The sequence below is a fragment of the Fringilla coelebs genome (assembly GCF_963513975.1).
Source record: "Fringilla coelebs genome assembly, chromosome: 4".
Classification (NCBI taxonomy): domain Eukaryota; kingdom Metazoa; phylum Chordata; class Aves; order Passeriformes; family Fringillidae; genus Fringilla; species Fringilla coelebs.
The window spans coordinates 36,824,573-36,847,495 of NC_140032.1; the positions used below are offsets into that span (position 1 = coordinate 36,824,573).

General features: G+C 39.5%; 1 protein-coding gene across 1 annotated transcript in view; it reads right to left on the reverse strand.

The window, feature by feature from the left end:
- The window catches only part of GALNTL6 (polypeptide N-acetylgalactosaminyltransferase like 6), a gene marked incomplete at both ends in the record, with an annotated part of 430,944 nt that overhangs the window by 55,119 nt on the left and 352,902 nt on the right, over positions 1-22,923 (reverse strand). Inside the window, 2 exons of the mRNA XM_084204418.1 lie at positions 16,260-16,443; positions 22,547-22,732. Coding sequence (XP_084060544.1) covers positions 16,260-16,443; positions 22,547-22,732 — 370 coding nt within the window. The remainder of the gene's footprint in view (positions 1-16,259; positions 16,444-22,546; positions 22,733-22,923) is intronic.

Here is a 22,923-nt window from a genome sequence, read left to right on the forward strand (position 1 = left end):
TGTGCCTGGAGCCAACTCTGACATCATCCTGCAGGTAATTAATATGGATGGCTGGCTAATTTGGCTTTAAATCTGTCCTGCAGGATGTTTTACTCAGGCATCAAGCTTACATCTGACAACGATAAAACATAAGAACTCTAACAAAACATTTGACTTGATGCCAGAGTTTCTGATTCTTCTCATTTCTTTGCAATAACACTGACATTTACATTCAGAAATCTCAAATTCAAATCACTTTCCTTGTTAAAATCAGCTTATTTCTTAGGCTTATCAAATATTTGCATGCGTTTTTCTCTGTCCACCTTTTCCACTTAAAATTATTTCATTAATAGTGGTTTGAAATTTATCTTCAGGGATCAGAAGTTCCATATTTGAACTGTTTTTGTTGCAACCAGCCAACCGAGTCACCTGGTATGATACTGCTCTTTCTCCTTGCTCCAGTGTAAATATCCTGTTGGCCATTTGCTTTCCCATAAGGCCTGCAAACAGAGAACTGAAATGTATTTTCCACCACTTTTTAAGATAATAAAACTGTATCTATCAGCTGAAGACCAAGTGAAAGAGATTCTAGTTGCCATTAAATATTGGTGACATTTATTTTTGTGTTATTTACTTAAATTTATACACATGACAACTATATGTCCACAACATTTTAGGAAATGCTTGGTTTTTAAAAATTATTTCTGCCAAAGAGCTAATTAACTAATTTAAATTAAGTTATAAAGAAAGCTAACAGCTGGAGAAAATGGGGGAAGAAGGCCTAAGATATGGTAGAAAAATTTGATCTCAACAGTGTCCTCTGTGGACACTCCTGTTTTTTAGGCTCTACAGTAAGTCACTTCTTCAGTGCTTCATCTATAAAATTCAGTATTAATATCTTTCTGCTTCAGTAGGATGCTTTCATAACATGCAAACTTATGCAAATAAAAGCTTTTAAGAAAGACCCTCTTTAAAAGCTCCTCGTGAAAGGCCAAAGAAACAAGAAGTAATTTTAATTAAATGCACATGGAATTAAAAAAATAATTTTCTCACTTCATTTCTTAAAATTTTGTTTCAATCCTAAGAAGTGTGTTCATTGTTTTTTCAGAGATTTCAAGGCTTCATTTTAGCCAGCAGCCACCTGACACAAACATCTGTGCTCCAAAGGAAAAGCCAAAGTGGGTCACTTGGCACTGACCAAGGACCAGCAGGAATGCCTCTTTCTCCCATGTACCTCAGTCATGGCAAAGACAGAGGTTACATATTCTGCACACCTCACAGTAACTTTTGCCATGGATTAGAGAGTCCCAATCATTGTCAAGAAAGACAGCACTCTTCAAACTGAAGCAGCCTACTTTTATTGAAGGGAAACCTGATGGGAATACTCTGAATGACCATGAGAAAAACATTAAAGCACCTAGACACTTACCAAAATGTACCAAGCTCCCATCCTGACACATCATTCTTTTTTTAGCAAAACACAGCTCCAGCAGTAAGAGTAGCAGATGAAACACTAGCCAAATATTCTCATTATTATCTTGGTAAAAACGAAATTAATTTCAATTTCCAAAAAAGGTAAGGAATGGAAAAAGAACAACCAAAGTATTTAACACATGGAGAAAGGGACTGTCCTTCTGTTTCTTTTAGAAATGAGGTAGATGTAGGATAGGTCATATATCAGCTTTAGTTTGTGTCTGTCTGTCTTTACATGCCTTGAAAGGTTTAACTTTTGCCCTGTTTCATACCATAGGAGTTTTGGTATTAATTTGACTGAGGCTAGGGTATCTTTTCCAGAGTTTTCCAGCCCTGGCTTGCAGGTTCCTGTGAACTGGTATTTTTGCTATTCAAGTACTCACAAAACAATGACTATATAATTGGGACATTTCTTTTTTCCTGTTTTTACCCATTGCTTAGCTAATTATGCTCCAGAGACACTCTCTGGCTAAGCAGCAGCAATGCTGAATAATTCAGAAATAAGGACTATCAATGTGCAGAAAGGAAAGCTGTCATGAAAATCCCCAAGGATGTGTTTCAGCTAACAAATCTGACAGCATGTCAGTGACCAGCCCTGCCCCTGGCACTGTGATGAGCCTCTACTGCTCCAGCTATTGTTCTCATCTACAGATCTTCTGTGTCCCAACAAGAGGCTCTCAAAAACACTGCATTCTTCAGACTGAATTACCTAACTTTGAAAAATAGATGATGGAGCCCTAAGTTTCCTTTTCCCATCACTATTATATCTCTGGAAGGAAGTGCACAGTGTTAACATTACTTTTACAGGGACAAAACCCAGAGAGACACAAAAAGGCTCAGAAAGGCAGAATTGTCCAATGTAATTATTAACAGGCACTGACTTACAGCTAACACCAAGTTTATTTACACAAACAGAAAATATACAAGACACCAAAAATTTCAGGGTGCATTTTGAATATCAAAATGCTAATCATCCCTGTAAGAATCCCTTGCTAAATCTGCTCACTAAAACCTTGCTCACCAGTAGCATATGCTCATCTGTGGGTTTCAGGAATTTCAGAATTATCAACTGCTATAGTTCTTCCCTTAAAATGCAGGAGTTTTTTAATGCTACTGCACATGCAAATCACAATACAAAAATGAAATCCCCCCCCTCCAATAAATAGTGCATTCACATCAGCTTTTTAATAAAAGAGCATCTCTGTTAAGGTAGGGTGATGACACCGAGGAGTTCAAAATAGGTTTTAACTAAGATTCACATGGACTACCTCTCCCCCAGACAAACTGTAGTTTAAATGTAGAGATGTTAAATGTTAGTTACATTGGGATAGACCGAATAACTCAAAACATTCCTCTTCCCAACATACAGGATCCAAAATACTTTTGACTTCTGCCTCTAGCTTTACAATAACTATTCCTAGTTATTGTAACATAAGTTTTTAGTTTCCTTTCTTATTTGCAACAACATCAATGATGTCTTTGCAAATAGGAAAGGAAACTAAAAAGCTATGTTAATTTCAGGCTTCATTAGAAATGGAAGTGAAAAAAAAAGGACAGTGCTTATTGAATGAAAATGGATTCAAGTATTGGAAAAGCGACATCAAAGTTCTCAGGGAATCTTTCAAGTACATCTCATCTCGCTGCTCTTCCATACACCTTGAGCCCTTTACTTTGTCAGAGCAACAATTGGATCAATTGAGTATTTGCAAGAATAGCTGCCCCAGGTATCTGAGATACGCAAGGTCGGATTGCTCAGGGATGGAAGAAACAAGAAACAGATAAGCTCTGGAAAGGTCAAACACAACTTTAAGATCTATCACTAAAGATCTTTCCAGCAGATATAGCTCAGGTGCTGAGGATTGCATGCAGTATGATGCATACAAATCTGGCCTGCGCTTTTCAAAATGGAGATGTGAAAATAAACATAGAGCTGTGCCAGAACCACCAGCGGAACATGGAGCTTGTCTTTGATGAAAAGAGGCTGCAAAAGGCCAAGGAAGTAAAGACTGAAACAGGATGTGAGCTCTCTTTACCAACAGACCAGGAATCATCTGGCAGATCAAATATTTTTAAACAGCCTGACTGCTTTGGTATGTTCAATTAATTTCCAGAATGACCAGTATTGTCAGAGAACTGAGGCATTATCTCTGCTGCTGTCAAGCTGCAGGAAGCCGTCCAGTCCGGCTGGTGTTCCTGCTTTATGGGTTGAACTCCACATCTTTCTGCTTCTACCCCTTCTTTTGGGGTATTTTTTATTTCTTATGTCTGGAATGTCATGCAGAAACATGCAGAAACTCACACATTCATTTAAGTTGCATAAATTATTCTTCCATTTCAGTCAAATGAAAGCATTCAAAAATCAGCTATGTTGAGAACTACAGAGATTGTCTCAAGGTTTCTGCTGGTGCCTGTTGCTTTCAGATACAAAGCAAAGTGTTTTTCAATTTTCTTTCAGTTATCTTCCACATTTTTGGAATATTTCTGTTCCAGCTGGGTAATAGCCACTTTTTCTTTCTGGGCATGCTCCTATTTTGAGTTATTCTTGTAAGTATTTGAAGAAAGGGCTCAGAGAAAAAAAAAAAAAGGAAAAGAAACCTACATCCTTTAGCATCTGAACTCTAACACTGCTTAACACAAACTTCTACAGAAAAATATATTTAATTCTAAGTGGCTCATATGACTTTTTTCTAGATGCACCTGATGTGGTATCTAGATCTAAATTAACTTCCATAAAATTAATGGGGTGTGTGTGAGTTACTATTACTCAGCCCAAGCAGCAGATCTCTACTTTCACCATGCACTGTAGTTTATTTATTCTTTATATGACCACTAGGCAGATTGTGTACTTAAGGTTCCTCGCAACAGGTAAGATTTTACCAATGCATTTTTAGTAGGAAGCTTTCTGAAGCCACAAACTTGCTAATTTAACAGAAAATAAGCAGAAATGCCAGTCAAAAGGTTTTAAAGTGGTGGTAGACAGGACATGACATCAGCTTTCACAGGGGAATGTCCCATCGTAAAGAATGAGAAATCAAAATCTTTGGAGAAAACCAAGGTATGAAAAAACACCCTGCGCTCTCATTTTGTGTTTGTTTAATGTTCTCACCTTCTCCCTCCGGAAATGGGGTGAAGTTGCAGCATCTCAAAGACAAGAGAAGAACAGACAGAACCCACCTGAGGGTGCAAGGAGATATCCTGACTTCTGAGGAAAAGGAGTAGGGTCAGCTGGCATTTGGAAATATTTTGTAACCAACGCCAAAGGCTACAGGCAAAATAAGTTCCAGGATTGCATTTGTCCTTTTCACAGCTGTTATCACAGTGGAGGGTCATTGTTATCTATGATCATCAGCTTCTACAAATAGCTGTTCTCTTCCTCTACTGCTACCAATGGATGACACTGTTCTGAAAGAAATTCTCACTGTCAGTCCACCTTGACTTTGAATTTTTTGTTACCAAAAAATTCTAAACTGACATTAGGATTTTTTTTTCCTTTGCCTTTTTTTTCCCTTCTGGATGCAGCAATAATACTGATAATCACCTGATGGGTCATCTGAGTGCTCTGCTACAACACATTTTTCTGTTTTCCCTTTTAGAAATTATTTCTCTACTGCTATAATTCTTCTTACGCTATTAATCTTTATTGAGTTATACAGGAATAACTTTGTATAGGTATACTGTGTACTTGGCTCTTGGATGTACTCATGTATTTCCACTGAAAGATAGATAGATAGATATTTTTTCCTGATTTAAAAATTCTGTCATATTTTCATTATTAAGACCAAAGCTAATATGCATAGGTCAACGAATTTAAAATCAGTGGCTTCATTATATAGTTCACATATTATAGGTGGCCAAGCAACTTCAAACAAACCTCACCTGAAAAATGTGTCTATAAATGAATAAGAAAAGCTTTTACAGGCAAAACCACTACTTCGACTTCATTTTAACTAGTATTTGAAAGGGACTTTGTTGAATCAGCCAGTAGGTGGAGATGTAAGTCCAGTAAAAGCAGAAAACAGCTATTTGGCAGTCCTTGATACAATTGAAGGTTTGTATAATACAACTTAACCGAGGTTAGATTTCTTAATAAGTATTAGATGAGACAGATGAAATCTGTCTGCAGTTAGAGCCCATCTATCAGCCTTCCTTGTCTTACAGCCTAGGGCCAGCTGTGCCTGCAGAGCTTAGGAAACTTTCATTTCCAACAAACTATTAATGAAAGTAATAAGGCAAAAATAATTTTTAATACACAAATATGTAAATTCAAGTATTTTTATACCGTGATCAGTATCCTGCTATACCACATTAAAAAAACATGGCAGTATAAAAAAATATAGTCTCAGGCATTCCACTATTCACTTTTTGATAAGTTTTGAGTCCCTTCATGCCTACAGAAATTATAAGCATGTTTTTACCTTCTGGTACATATATAAATGTTTTTAAAGTATTACCACTTCCATTAAGACAGTCACAATACTCTGTCTTGGCATTAAAAATTTATTAATCTATTAACTTACCATTATAGGAAACTCATACTGGTAATTGGTTGCAATAACAATAATACCTTGTGATTTACAAGAAAGACAATCACGTCTCTTAACATCACTCTTCTATAGAATAATAATATCCCTATGTGGCAGAACTGGAAGTGCAGGCAAATGCAGTAAGGGAAGTGTAAAAATTAAAGGAATATAGTTTATATTCAATGTTTGTAATAATTTCTTTGTTTTGGTTATGCTATTTGGTTTAAGGTCAAATGAAAACACCCCTGGAAATAACAGGGCCCACATGATTAAGCTGTATTGACTAATTACACATTTATGATTGACAAAGGACTGTTCATCTTCCCTGAATGCCCTTTGAACAAGCCAGGAACAAAGACTGTGCTTTGAACAGTTTTGCTGTTTAAACTGTCATTCTGTTAAAAAAAAAAAAAAATCACTAAATGGCAGGCTAGGTATTAAAACCTACTGCAAAGCAAAGAGCTGGGAACTTTGAAACATTTGCTGTGGACTGAGAGCTTAGGGTTTGTTCTCCTTCAGGGTCCTCTGGGAGTCTCCTCAAAAGCACTGCCTCGAGCTCCCCAGGCAGTGGTCTGAAAACACTCCTCCAAACTCCTTCCTTCCCTGCTGTTTACTTTCTCCCTGAGCATTTTGAGAGGTCCTTTGCATGTCTGCAGTGCTTTGAAAAGGAAAATTATTGCTACCGTTCTCCCACTGTGCTCTTCCTGACTTATCATCTCTCCACTCCCAGTTCACTGCATGGCCACACATCACTTGCACTCCTGGGAAAACAGAGTGGCTAATTGCCCTAGCATGAAAAAGCCAGGGAACTTCTGCAGCATCAGAACATTTCTGCTGGAGAACAAGGAGAGTGGAGGGCATGGGATCTCCTCTCTCCTTGCAGGCATCTCACTCTCTGTAGGGGGCAAATGGACTCCTATAATTTCATGTCTACAGTGCCTCTCCAGCACTGAAAATAACACTGATACACCATCTTAAAACCAGAACACATCACAGGGGTTGATTTTTCAAGTAATTCACTTGAAGAGATATTTCTGTGCTATTTTCTCGCAAACAAAAGAGGTACATTTTGAAATGAGTGAAGTTTATACAAGAATCTTGTTCCCTGACAAAGGATACTGTCTTGGCAGTTTAACAAAGAAGTGATGTCAACTCTTTTGAGTCTCATTTTTTCCTGGTCTATCAAGAGACATGCATAGCATTTTATAAATAAACTAACACAGCAAATTTCAGAGTGTTTATCATAATTTTCACTCCACAGGTTGGAGGGGCATTTACCTTCGCCTCTTGACAAAAATTTGTCTTCCAGCTAGAATAATGATATCTTGGTTACTTACATGAAAATGAAACAGATGCTAGTTTGTCTGGGGATAATTCAGAATAAGGTACTCATCAGGTCAACACCTATACTGAACTCTCCTAAGACTGTAAACAAAATATGTTTTCACTTTTCTTTTCTCGCTCAAGTCTGAGATAAACAACCTGATTCACAGATAAACTGCCAGGGTTAAAAACTGCAGAAATAAGGAAGGTACATAACTAATGTCACAGAGATGCAAGACCTGCTGATATCCTGTAATCCAAAATCAAAATGGAAATTGTCTTGAGATCATCTGCAGACATTGTCCTGTATCTGATCCGGTTCAATGCTGCATTAAAGGCTGCAATTCAGCAGCAATTCTCCGTGGACTGAAGGGCTTTGTGCATAACTGGATCAGATTGGAACATGTGTCCATGGAGTCCTAGCCTTGCTCTCAAGGCTGGAAATGGACCTGAAGAGCTAGCTGCTATTGTGCTGTAAATCAGATGCCATCTACAGGATGTGAAGGAATTCTTTGGCACCATTTTATAAAGGTTTGCTTAGCAGGAAGCTGACAAATTTTTAAGGGCCACAGCGTAGAACGGGCTGCATTTCTGGCTGAGAAAATGGATTGTTGGAAAGCCAGGGACTCTGCATGTCTTGATTTCTGGCATGGACCAAACAGGCATTATAATCAGGATTTAGAACAGAATTTGCCATTTGCACAAACCTCAAGTAAAACTCAAGTAACACTGCAATAGGCTGTAAACAACTGGAGGGTTAAGCAGAATTTTAAAATCATATCAAATTGGAAAAGTGAAGTAAAGAAAGGAAAAAAAGATAAATTTCCAAATGTGCAGATACAAAATACCACACTGATCTATGGATAATGAAGACAGATCACTCTTTTGGACATGGCACTTGAAATAGATATGAATATAAATGCCTTGCCTTTACACATGTAAAATCTGAATTACAAGAGGAGGATGATGAATACTTGGCTAGATACCAGTTCTGCAGAAAATGATGTGGAGGTTACACCAGAGCACAAGCCTGGCATTAATCAGTACTGTCAAGGAAATGCAAACAGGAACACAGTCTCTGAGAGAGGCAAAGTCACCCATCTACTCCACCAGTCAATGGTAGGACTTTGGCTGGTGCTGTAGGCTCTCAGGATGGAAACAGTCTGTAGAAGAGCCAAGATAACACCAGAGACCTAGAAAACATTATTTATCAAGAGAGGCTGAAGGAAAGAATATAATTTACTTGAAAATGAACAATGAACTTATCTGACATGAGTCCTCAAGTACTTAAAAGCCCGGTTCCCACTGTGCAGTGTAAGTGATTAAAAATTTGAAGGGGTTAAAGCTGTGGCAGGAAAATTTCTGATTGGATATTGTAAGAATAGTATTGAAACACTGGCTATATACAAATTTCTTTCCCATCTCCTCTTTTTTCATGCTTCCAGCACACATTGCATTGACAGCCTAATTTTTTCAGAGTGGAAGCCAGAAATATCTCATTACCTCAGGGCTACACCAAGATAGCTGGACAGGCAGAATTATTCCATGCAGAGTCAAAAAAAAATCAGAGGGTACATATTGGCAAGTGAGCATGCTTCTATGTCATGCTTAGATGATCACTGCCTCTGAAAAAAAAAAAACCATGGGCAGTGGAGGAAAGCGCTGTGATACAGTGGAGTTCCTGCAGACCTCACAGAGCAAGGGGTAAATGGCACACACATCCCACCCTGGACAGATGCTAAAGAATATTAATAAACCTGGGCCAATGAGCACGTATGGAACTTGCATCGATGGACACATCTGAAAGTGGTTTGGCACAGGGTGATCCCATAAAATTAACTGGTCCAGGCTTTGAGCTTTCTTCTGTTGGAAGCAACCGCAGCACTAGATAGAGGTTTCTGACAGCAGCAGATTGTTCTTTAAATAGACCACAACAACTAAGTGGATGCAAAGGTTGCTCCCAAATTTATGCTGATAAACACTATAAAATGTAAGAAAGGGGTGTGGGTTTTCTCTTTCCTAGAATCCATAGGTGTCACAAAATCTGCATGAAAGTTGTAGAGAAAATGGCTTTAAACATATAAACAAGAATAGAAAGAATTGTTTTAGAAAGGTGACTTATTTTTCTTTATGGAAAACTGTTCAGACATGATTTTATAATTTTGAAAGTGAAGCCATCTGTATCAACAGTATGGTGCTACTTTTAAATAGCTCACCTGTATGCACTGAGCAACATAGCTCTGTCCTCTTCTTGGCCACCATCCTAGCCTTTTTTATGTAAAGATGCATTAAAATCACGCCCAGAAGCTACTTTATTTTCTAATTACGGGTAGTATTCGTGACCCATTCTATGAATCTGCCCCAGCATATGGGCATATAAACTGTCAAGCTCCAAAGTTGATACTTGTGTGAAGTAGCAGGCTAACAGCTCTAGAAGCATTACACTCAAGGTGTTTACATTTTTATGCTAAATATGATGCCCCAAGTATTAAAGAAATTTGGAAATATGAGTTTAGGCATTAGGAACAAAATTAGTATTCTTTTGTCTTGGCTGGCATGAGCCACAATGACCATTTCAGTGAAAGGCTGTGCATGAAATCTGAATATACCCAATTCAACTATCATGAAGAACTTGATTAGTGATTGATTTCCTTGACTGAAAATTACAATTAAACCAGCAGCAGAATTTTATCTTTGATTTTTTTTTTTTCATTCTGACAGGTTACACTCTCTGTAGAGTTCTCTCCTCTGCACTGGTCCTCAGAGAAAATGTAGTGGTTGTACAGTAACTCTACACTGAAATCCTATCAAAGGCAGGAGAAAATGATTCAACAAGGGCATACGCATATCCACAAATTCTGTGTTAGTGTCAATATCTCTCATTGAAAAAATTTCTGATATTTCAAGGGACCACGGGTAGATGACAGTTTGTAAAAGCTATTTTTATATCCACTACTGTTATCTCCACTAGCAGTCTTTTACAGACCATAGCTTGTCAAAACAATAAATCAAGACCATAACTTACACAAACTAGCACTGGATGGAGACTGCTTCACTGTAGAATAATTCCTTTGCATAAAACATTCCTGCTGCACAGTTCAAAACAGTAGATTATACTCAGGTTTAAAAAAAATAGATGATTGTTTCTGGTTGTGAGAGGTTTTATGAATATGTTTATAGGCAGAAATCAGCCATAAAAGACATAGGCTATAAAGCTCTGGGAGCTATAGAACAGAAATCATTGTCCAAAGCACTTTCTGAACTTCAGAAAACGATAATAAAATTGTAAAAGTACTTGTCAGATTTGAAATGTAGTCTTAGCAAAGGCTTTCTTTGCACGAACATGTTGTAAAAAGTATGTATTCAAATACAGAAAGTAAGGAGCTGCAGAAAAAGAGTATTTCTAAGAGTATATCAAATTCAAAAAAAAGAGCATCCAGATGGCAGTTTGCAAAATAATAATGTGATTTTAGTACGCAATTCAATAGTACATGTCAAGTAACCTTCCAATCTTTACACACAACCAGCTACAGTAGGGTCATAAATTACATTCAAGGTTGAGAGCCTGTGATGCAAGGGAAAGGAAAAATGTACTGATCACCCAATTTTATCCCTTGAGCATGTCCAAAATTTTACCCAAAAGTACATCCATTAAACATAAGTGGCTCTTATTACTGTGAGAGCCTTGTGATAGTGGAGTGATTCTATTTCTATATTATAAATAGGAAACTGAGTATAGGAACTAAAATGTCAGATATTACAAAGTTGTTTCTACTTGCTTGAATAGCCCAGTATTTTCAAAACCACTGTCCTAGTCCTTGGCTAGAGTTACATGTCGTTTCAGCTCTGTGTCCCTTCAGGGAGGTCTGGAGATCACAGCTCTGCACTGGAGGGCAAAGAACTCTCCGAGAGTAGGGAATGGCTGCACACTAAAACACTTCTAACTTCCTCAGGTAGGTGCTAGGAGTCTGGGCACCCAGTAAATAGCACAACACTTCTCTCATGGGTTAGATTTTCCATCTTGAGTTGCAACTCAATAGCAGTTAGGTGTCACCTGCACCCTTCTCTCCTTCCTGCATCATAAAGTTACACCACCATAAAACTGCTCCAAGGAGTTCTGCAGCCCCTTCCAAATAGTTTTTCGAGTTGAAATGATGTTTTCTTGTCTGCTTAAAAGTATGTTGCAGCTGGCATGAAATGGATGCCAGTTTTCAGATCAGGCATGTGATACAATGAATTGATATAATGTAAGTGCTGCCGGGAAATAAAGAGCAGTCATCCCCAGCAGGCCTGAGCATATCAAACCTCCACTTTGAACTTCCACAGAGCTTTTACCTCAGACAGGTTATTAAATCATATAAACTGACATGCTGTATATCACAGCCCATTATAGTAACAAGATTATCCCATTAGTTTAAGTGGTGATTGCTTGGGTTAGGCAAACTCTGCTGGAGACCAGAGCGCCTGCACCATGGAAAGGAACAGCCACAGAGGAGCATGCTCTTATGGCCCAAACCTACGTGTCCTGTAAGGGCAAGCTCTCAAACCTCTGCTGAGACAGAGGAATGAACCAGCAGGAGATGATAAACCAAGATGACCCTTGCCACAAAGCCGATAAACATCTCTGGTTCTCCCTGCTTATAGACTACAATAAAACATTCCAAGTGATCTCCAATTCTGCTGAATGATCACTGATCCTGGGATCAAGACAGTGAGCATCATCATGACATAATCATGATTCCACAATTGTCGAAAAATTTCCCACCGTGCATCAGAACACCAATTTGAGTTGCCTGCACAACTGCAGATGCAGCAGAGGAAAATAGCATGAAGCACCCTTCAGAGTACATTCAGGTAGCTGTACACAAATTGCAAGACAAAAATCACTACAGTCACTGTGATGATCTGCAATGGGGACAGATCAGTTGAATGCAATGTAAAAATCTCTCTTGTTTCTGTGGCACATGAAAAATGGAAATCAAGGAGTTCACAGACTTAGTGTCTGGATGAGGAGGCAACCTTATTAGAGGAGAAGTCCAGCTTCCATGCCTGTAAGGATTCAATATAGCCTGAAAAATAGTCACACTGATCTTTCAAAAAACTCGCTAATCTTAAAAGCTACATGAGATCCATTTATGGAATAGTTGTTAAACTTTCCTATACGCTGCAGTGAGCATAGAAAAATATCCAATAATTCATGTGGGAGCTTTGACTGAAAATACATTTTAAATGGCTGTAGTTCGGTTCAGTGAAACCTATGGGAAATTTGGCATGGCCAATGACAAACTATATGTGAAACAAACTGATAAAATTTGTGCATGAATGCTGCCCGGTCCAAGCGCAGTTACAAATTTGTCATATGACTCCCTGGTTGATGCTATTACATCATCTGTACCTGAATTGACACTGGGAGCTTTTGAGAGTGTTTTACAGTCTTAAAGCCATAAACATCAAGCCAAATCTTCCTGTAAAGCTACTTGTTGTAACAACTGCAGAGGGCTGAGAATGGGTGAGAGTGAACATCAGAAAAAGCTGAGAGCTGCAGTGAAGCTCCAAGTTCTGTCACAGCAAAGGATGGAGATGCTGCCCCAAGGGGCACTGCAGGCATGGGAACAATAAATCATGACTACACTCACACCACAAATGGATGAGAATGTCTCTTCTTCACAAGAGGGATTTTGACCTGGAAGACCATGTTGAGATAAATGATGCCTAACGGGAGAGCACCTGGTCAAAACTGACCACACTGGAATACTATTAAAAAAAAATTAAAACGTGGGAAAAGATTAATTCCAGAGCACTAGCTGAGCTGGCATTGGAGCTCAGTAAGATTCGTGCTGCTGTCATACCAAGAGCCTACCTGCCAACACTTCAGCTGGTTGTGTCAGCTGCAAACATGCTGCTGGTGTCTGCTGCAGCAGCACTTTGATCATGTGCAGATAGAAAGCAAATGTACCATGCAGATAGTACAACAACTGCTCTTAGGTCTTCTGTAGTTTGATCTGGTTTTATGCACATTATTTCTTAGGCTGATGTGACCTTTTCTGCTTCACACATATACTGCGCTGGCATTTTAAGTGAGGGGAAAAACTCATCAGCACACTTTTTGGATCATGTAACCATTATTTGCTGGTGTTTTACTAAAAATGCTGGCAATTTTCCAGTTCATTAGGGATCATCTCAGATCTGACTCTGCTGGCAAGAAATAAAACTATTACGATACCAACACTAAAATATTTAACCTAAATTTAAAAAAAAATTCCTACTGCTTACAAAATAGTAGCATAATAATTATGGTGCTGGCTGAAGCAATTTCTAGTTTTAGTGCATATGTAACTAAAAGAAAACTGTTCTGTATCTTTTATTTCACAGAAGCTCTCTTGGTCAATTAAGTTACTGATAGGTAAAATGGTTTGCAACGTTTACTGTATTTGTTGTAAGCAAAGTATTAAAAACTTGAGGTCTCAGCAGAGAAGACCTTAGGAGAGAAGCAGTACTGACTTTGAATTAGAAAATAATCTTTCTCCTAAGCAAAATTCATACTGATTATTTAAAACATATCTATTCCCATTTGCCATTTTAGGCAGAGGGTATTTTTAAGCAAGCATATTGTCCTAGCTCAGCCAGCTTTCAGTCCTGCTGGCATGTGTGGGGACAGACATGATGGTTCCTTGAGCAGTGCTGCTTTTCCACAGCATCACTCTGATGTGCATCCTGTTATGGGGAAAACAAAGGAAGACTCTCATTGATTTGTGTAAGAACAGGGAGGTCTTTCCACCTGACAAGTACTCAGATTACAAGAGATTTATAGGCTGCACTGTACTGCATGTGGCTCCTTGAGAAGCCATTTATCTGTGTCTTACACTGGCAGGGCAAGGTGGGTATCAACTGCTGCCATGCTGAGTGGAACAGCACTTCATGCAAGCAAAGCCACTGCATCTATTCTGTACTGCACAAAACCTCGTTTTTCTAGGAAGTTCCCTATGAGAAATTCCTCTTTAGTCCTCTCTCGTCTTTGCAACAAGATTCTACAAGATACAAACTACAACCAGCAAATGTGAAACAACTGACAAACAACCCTGTGGCTATGCTGGCAATAGAGAAGTTTTACTTATACAAACTTTGAATGCTGAACCAAATTATACAAGGGTTACTTGCAATAAGTGCCAAGAAATGACAATGACTCAGAGGACCAAGAAGACTTAGAGGAATTGAAGATCTAGCAGCTCTGGAGTGTTATGTGATTGCACCAGCTGCATCTATGTTGTGGAAAGGTGTAGCAGGGCATCTTGCCCCTCAGAAGAGCTTATCTGTGTTTTCTTAGCTGGTGAGCTCAGGGCATCTTGCCCTTCACGAGAGCTTGCTAATTGGTGAAATAATCAAGACAGCTTGTCTTGCAGTGACTTTCTTTTGATGCCATGAAAGTAATGTTTCCAGCTGTCAATAGATATCTTGCTGTGGAACTGAGATCTGGAAAGCAACTTGGAATTTCTGACTGTTAGTTGACTTTACAAACTATAAAAGCTACATCAAACTTTCACAAAGCAGAAATATTCTGCATGTTCCCTGGAAACGTGTGAGGCTTCCTCTCCAAAGCTGGGATGCCTACTTTATGGTTACTCTCCTGGGAGCTGAGTGAAAGGACTCTGTACACTACCATTATTTTGGTGGTCAATTACATTGACTCCTAATCTGTACTACTTTGCTAGCTTTAATATAGGTACCTCGATATTGTGCACTTTTTTATGTAATCTACTGGTTCTCTTTGTTTTATAGTGTGTAATAAGTAACTCTGTTTGAGGCCGTTTGTCTGTTGTCACCTATCTATTAAATACATAACTAATTTTATAATAAACCTGATCTGCTATCCTTAGAACTTGCAGGCTGGAGCGATTTTAGGTGCAGGCCATAATAAATTTAAACTGCTGCCAAAAGTCTGAGACTAAAGCAGGGCTTGCCTGAGTCTCCCACCTGCTCAGTGATGTAAAGTACTTCACTGACACTTACACTAATGCAAGAGGAAGACTCAAGGGCCTGGATGGAGATAAGCAAAAAGGAACAAGTAGAAAAATGAAAATGAGCCCACAAATGCCACAGTTACCTACTCCTCCCTGCTGGTTATTCCCTGGGTATTAGGGTCAGAGTTCTTCTGTTGCTATTGTTTCCAGGTTTTGCTTTGGGAAGGGGAGAACGCTGAGGTTTCAAACTTCCATAACCTACAGTGTAGAGGTTCAGCTGGGGTTAATGAATGTCAGAGTCTGCCCTACTGGCAGCCCTGCTGAGATGTGCCTGTGTGAGAGACCTGGAGACTTGGCCACATTAGAACCATGTCCGTCTGTCCTTTCCCTTTTGATAAGTCTTGATCCAAGCTGATCCTTACGTGAGAATAATTATAAGAAAAGATAAGATAAAAGGATGTACCTCTGTGAAAAGAAGGAAAATAATTTCTGTGAATGAGCAGATCCTACAATACTAGGATCAGAGGCTGTCTTATCTAAAACTATTTATAAATCATCTTGACAGTGTTCAGGTTTGACAGCTCTGTGTTTAAGCATATACAGCAGCTATATCACCAGTTACAAACAAAGCATCTGCTGGTGTAACGTGGACTCAACTGCTGATGCATATATTGCATCAATCTCCAGCAAATAAGACATTAAATAAGGTTTCTTGAAATAAACAGAATATGTGTCATTGCAATCACCTCTTGCCTGATGCCAATACAAGCATGTGCCTGTCTCTTATGCACAGTCACTGAGCCAGGTTGTGTTTCCATGCACAGCTTGTGAGTTCTACAAATCGTTGCCTCGATCTTTTCCCTAGTTTTCAGGTGTTTTCTTCTATTACCTTTCATTAGCAGAAAGTGGCCTACATGGAAATGTCTGGGCTTGGATTCTGCTACAGTTACACTTTTTGCTTGCCCTTCTTCATGCTCCCACTCTCCCCTTTATGGCTACTTACTCAAAGGGGTCGCTGGGATCAGCTCTCTGGAGCTCTGGAGGAATCGGAATTCTTTTGTAGTACATTTCCCAGTCAAAAGCTCCTCGCATGGCATCCCCCGCCTGCGCCTCGTAGCCAAAGTGATTGTGGTCAATGACATCGATCATGGGACACACGATGGTTTTGTGGTTTAGTGCAATCTGGTCTGAAAAATGAAAGTAGAAAAATAGGAAAATGGCATGTCTAGTCAAGCCATCTATCATACTACTGCAAAGTGAATCCCACAGGTTTCTGGTGTTTGAAGATTGCTTGCTTTGTGCCCTGTGGCCCCCCAATAATTTCATTTTTCCAATCTGTATCAAACCTTTATTTAAAGTATAATTAATGCAGTTGGGCAATGATTAGAAGTATTTACAGTTCCTTAAAGGGAAGCACATCCCTGTGAGACTCACAGGAGTCCAGCCATCTGCATCTCTCTCTCATTTCTACTCTGAGCTGTCCCCAGTCTGTCAGCCATGGAGCAAGCCAGCAAGCAAATGGTAAAAATATTCCCTCATCTGTGGGGAGTGTGTTTGGGAAGCCCCTGAGAGAGAGATTTATTCCTAAATGTGAATTTCAGCCCTTGCAACCACTCAGTCACTGTTCCTGTGACTGTAGAGTGCATCAGCTTTGAAATCAAATGCTCCAAATTAAAGGCAAACTCCAACACAAAGAGAAAAACAGAGCTTGTGTCCTTTTTTTTGTACCAATCTTTGAGTTCTAAAGAAGGCTCCACAGTATTATTCTTACCTGCTTTCTAAAGAAAGGAGTTTAGTGTTGCTTTAAAAAAAAGTTAGAACTCTGAGACTAAATCAAATCCCCATCCCTAGCATAAGCTCAGCTGGGCCTGAGTCTGCTTTGGTGAATCCTATTGCTTAATCCTAAAGAGCTCCTCTGAAAAGAAAGATGAGTAAAGAAGATAGGCCAACATCAAGAACTAGGCAGAGGAATAATGGTTTGAAATGAGGAAGTACAGAGAAAACCTATAGCTGTGTTGACATTAAAGGATAGTAAAAAACTACTTATGAACCCCCAAAACCCCTCTAAAACTCCAAGTATAATAAAGCTTTTTCTCTGAATGGCAGCTTAGATCCTTTACATTATTTAGTACATTTTAGGGCCTATGTAGAAAATTTGTTTGGTTTCTTTTTTTGATTTTGTTGTTTAGATCTCACTGATGCTTGATAATACCCTAAAAATAATCAGAGGGCCGAGTGTGGATTGAACACTTAGGCAGGAAGGCAGGTAATACTGGTATAATGATTAATAATACAGATTCTGCTTCCATGCTTCTGTGGGACTGGGGCTAAGAAAAAAAGATTATTTTCACGAAACATCTGGGTCTTCACATTTGTTCTCAGAAGTTTAAGTTTAGAAACACTGTCCACATCAGGGATCAATGCTGCTAGTGAGAAATTACTGTGACTGGAAGTTCAGTAGGTTTTTACATCCTTATTCTTTAATAGTGAAATAAATTTAAAGCACAGGATCTCACAAAATTCTAGGAAACTCATCACAGAGATAATGGCTGCATTACTGTTGCTATTGCCAAATATAATTACATTCACTGGCACACTGTATAGCGTTATCTGTGATCATTATATAAAGTCACTTTTACATAATCTCTTTCCTGTGATGGCCCTCCTAATAGTTATAGGGCTTATAACAATCTGTCTCTGATCCCCCCTTCCAAACTGATTGGAGTAGAGAAACTAAATGGGATTGATTTTTCTGGAGCAGGTCAAAGCTAGACTCTTAATGCTTCAACATCCTTCCCTTCATCTTTAAAAGCTGCTATCTTTAAATACACTGAAGGATTTGAAGCCTCCAAGTTACACGTAAAGATAGTCAGTGGAAGATTTTTTTGAGCAATGCTCAAGCTCAATCCCAGTCTTCATTTCTGCAACTCTCTCAAGAATTCTGCAAGTATGATGATGCTTACTTGCCTTAGTGTGTTTCTGCAGAACTTACTTCTCAGCCTCCAAAATATTTTAGAGATAAGGAACCACAGGAAAATCCTGCCTTTTGATAAAACCAGGGTGTTTGTAGTTGTGCATGTGAAAAGACAAAGTAACCAAACTTTCAGCTTCAATGTTTCCTTCAGTATGATTCAAATAATGAATATTATGTACATACTACTTAAGCTTTAATGTAGCCCTAGTATGAATTTAGGAAACAGAAAGAAAAGGCTGTAGGGCTAACTTACATTTCACAAGTGTGGTGCTGTCACAGACTTAGATACCCAAACATGCTGCTGCCTTTATCAGCCACTGCTCTTTCCTCCACCTGCTCCTAATGCCCCACTGAAAGCCACAGCTGAAATGCTCTACAGTTTCTCTTCCATTGCCTTTACTCCTTATCCCCTTACAGATTCCTACTGGTCTGAGAATATCCACGCATTATTTCACTGCACTTCAGTTAAAGGGAAGAGCAAACAGGTAAGCATCACTGTACATGCAAAAATCTTGTAGATTTGAGGGAAAGCCTGGAAACAAGAGGGCACATTGCTCAGAGCTTTCTCCCAAGAAATTTTAACCAATATATACATACATATTTGAATTCAGCACTTTTAGGATCAAGCAGAGTAAGGATATCTGGCAATAAACAGAAGTTTTCCATATTGGATGAGTCACTGTCTCAGAAATAAAGGTTTTATCTCTATGAGAAACAGGTATCCTTTTAATTTCAAGTGCACTTTTCAAACTGGGCTGGATAAAGTAACAATGCCAAATTGCCAACAGTCTTATTTTTGCAAATTTTCAACGCAAATATTTTTGTTGCAGTACTTAAATACGTGATTACAGGCAGTGACAAAATTTGAGTGATTCAGCAAATTATGCATTGTTTTCTGAGTTGCCACAAGTATTTGGACCCTCAGTTTCTCCACTGTCAAACAACACATCATATACATGTTGTGAAGATGGATAACAGGCAGGTGTTTTGACAACTTGCTAAGCATAATCCAAACCTGATGTATTTTTCTTTGTCAGGAAAGGAATCTGTTTAACAAACCTAGTTCTGGTAGCCTATGCCACTACTGATCTACTGTCCATCTCTCCTCTTACTACTCCTGCAGCAATATCAGCAGAGGGAAATATGTGCCTGCACCTTTCTGGTTTGCCCCTCAGTTTCTTACCAGCAGTAACTGTGACTTCACACTGCACTGCTGTGTGGAGTCCAAGCCACATCTTCCCTTCTGCTGAGGACTGACAACAAACAGCTGTTTGCCACCATTTTTCCACCACTACTGCTGCCTACTCAGCGAGCATCAGTCAAAACTCTCTAGTACCTCAGAATGTCTTACCTAAGCTTAAGAGCCCATTTAAGCAAAGAAATAAACTAAAAAAAGCTGAAAGAAAATAAAGGCTCAGCTCCACAAAGCCATTTAGATACCCTAAAAGTACTGAAATAACTCAGTCTTTCTTTGGCCTAAAAGCTGATAGTTAATTCTGAAAATGTAGACATTTAAATAGTTCTGAGAACCATCTTTTAGTGATTGCTCTTGGTTCCTCACACCCTTCCCCAACCTCTAACTTTCAAGGTCTCATTTGGAACAAAACCTGGTTTGGAACAGTGGAAACCACTGTGCCTCTCAGCAAAGACTGCCAGTCCAGAGCAGGGCTGAACCATTGCTGAGGATTTTTCACTACACATGCCAGATTCAGTCAGAGCTAAAACAGGGCAGCTTCAAAGCAATAAACACTCAACAGTGGTTTCCCTGAATGACTTTCAGTCACATGCCGTGCTGAGTGAATCACAAAATATAACTTCAGATAAACACTTGAAAACATACATTAACTTTACTATTATTTGCAGCCAGGTATCTGATTTCAGCATAGTAAATATATGCCATCTCAAGTTCATAAGAAAATTCTCTCATTCCTTTAGAAAAACAGGGCACAGGGAAAATACACTAGATGTGTGTTCATTTTCTATTTGTCCTTTATGTAATGCTCTACTTTTTCTTTCAAAATAAAATAGATTTGATTCTGGGCTTCAGTGTTCCTCAAGACTCATTTCTAGGTCCTCTGGCTGGTTGGTTGTCTACAGGTATTCTACTATTTGTGGAATGAGAAAGATTTCATTCCTCTTGAGAACTGAGGAGCACTGATGCAGTTGCTCTCATCTTTACAGTTTTCTGGTTTGAGGTTGAGGGTTCAATATCCAACTGCAATCTGGCTGCAATTATGAATCCTTTGATGCCAATCTATTTAGTTTTTGGTTTCTACAGGGTGAAATCTAGCTAAATGTATGGAACAGATTATCTCATGGAAGATCACATAGGCTAGGAGATCAGGCCCAGCCAGGATGGGTTTATGAAATTCTGGTCCTGCCTGATTAACATGATCTTCTATAAGCAGGTAACCTGCCTAGTGGATGGGGGGAAATGGATGTTGTCTACCTGGACTTCAGTAAAGCCTTTGATACTGTCTCTCAGAGCATTCTCCTGGAGGAGCTGGCAGCTTAGAAAGGTGCAGTCTTGACTGGATAAAAAAAGGGTCTGGATGGCCAGCCCAGAGAGTCATGGTGAATGAAGTTAAAGCCAGTGGGTGGAAGGTTGGAAGTGTTGTTCCCCAGGGAATCAGTACTGGGGCCAGTACTTCTAAACATCTTTACTGATGGTCTAGATGAGGGGATCAAGTGCACCCTCAGTCAGATGAAACCAAGCTGGATGGCAGTGTCAATCTGCTGGAGGGCAGGAAGGCTCTGCAGAGGGATCTGGACAGGCTGGATCAAGAACCCTTGGGTCATAACAACTCCATGCAGCACTGCAGCCCTACAGGTGCACATCTGGGAAGCTGGCCAGAGGAAAAGGGCCTGGGGGTGCTGGCTGACAGCAGCTGAACACGAACCAGGTGTGCCCAGATGGCCAACAAGGCCAATGGCATCCTGGGCTGTGCCAGCCATACCGTGGCCAGCAGGACCAGGGCAGGGATTGTCCCTCGGTACTTGGCACTGGTGAGGTTGCACATCAAGTGGTGTGTCCAGTTCCAGACCCTCCAATTCACGAGGGACATTGAGGGGCTGGAGAGAGCTCACACAAGGGCAACGGAGCTGCTCAAGGGTCTGGAGCACAAGTCCTATAAGGAGCAGCTGAGGGACCTGGGGTTGTTAACCCTGGAGAAAAAGTGGCTCATGGAAGACCTTATCCCCCTCTACAACTGTGGTGAGGTGGGGGTCAGTCTCTTCTCCTAGTGCTAGAACAAGGGGAACTGCCTCAACTTGGATTTCTCTCTGCTCCTTTATGACATTTCTGCTTTACATGAAGACATGGAGGTTATTTTTAAAAATACAGATGTGATTGAGGGCAAGGAAGTAACAAGGGGAACAACTGTATGCATGATTTGATATGGAAGCTAAGAAGGACAAAAATTTGGAATTTTGTGCATTATCTTATTACTGATCTGAAGAGAAACTAGGTTAATAGTATTTTTCTTGGTCTTTACTGATAGCTCATTAGAAGAATGCACATGTTGCTGCAAATGCTTTATCAGCTTATTGTGTGGCCCAAGAGTCCCAACATCAGAATTCAAGGAACAATAACCATTAATTAGCGAAACCATAACCTTCTGTGTACTTACAGCAGACTTTTTTAATGAATACAAATTATTAGGCAACTCAGAAATTTTCTTTGGTTATGGTAGCAAAAAGCACTCACTTTGCAAAGCACGTGTACTTTGCATGTACATATGGTGTGTAGAAAAGAGAACACTGTTTCCAGAAGTGAAATCCTAGACTACAACAATGGATTCTTTCCATTCCTTTAACTAATGGAGCTTTGCTGGCTACAGCTGGAATCCAGCAAAACAGTCAACAGCAAATCATTCTTTCTGAGCTTCCTGTTGTTATTGCTATTGGATTTAACACTGAGGCCTTGGATATACTTGAAGCAAAAACTGTTTTAATGCAATGTGGAAAACTAGGAAGGAATACAATACCTACATAACAAACCTTTTTAGGTGTTTAGCAAGGACATAACATTATACTAGATATAGCACTGTATTCAGTAGTAGTAATAAAATAAACTGTAGCTATTATAAGCTGAAGCATTACTGCAAGATTTTACAAATTCTTTAGTCTCAAGAAACAAAATGCAGCTGCTCACATTTCTTGAAGTTCTCTCTCACACTGACACTTCAGACAGATCAGAACTTCAGCAGAACTCCAAACACTTTGATACAGTGTACGTCTAGCTTACTGTGGGACACAGCCTCAGTTACTGGTTTTGTGTTCTGATTTTAATGCCTGATGAATGCTCATGCACTTACTGAGCAAGGGTGGCAGCCAATTCACGTTGACTTCACAGTGGGAATCCAGGAATGTCAGGACTTCTCCTCTAGCCAGCGAGGCTCCCAGCAGCCGGGTCCGAATGAGCCCTTCCCGCTTCTTGGTGCGCACAATCCTCACCTTGGCAAAGCGGACCATGTATTCCTCCAGCTTCTCTTTTAAATGCTCTGGAAAGAAGGGCAAAGAAACTGTCAGCAGTGCCAGGCCTGGAGGAGCCAACAGAAGGACAGGCTGGTGCACCTGCAAGCTGCTTATTTACTTCCATCTTTAGTCACTTCAGGTCCTCCAAACTCTGCCATAAATCCTCCTGAGATGGTTCAGAAAGTGCAAATATTCTCTCTTTTATCACACAGAGGAA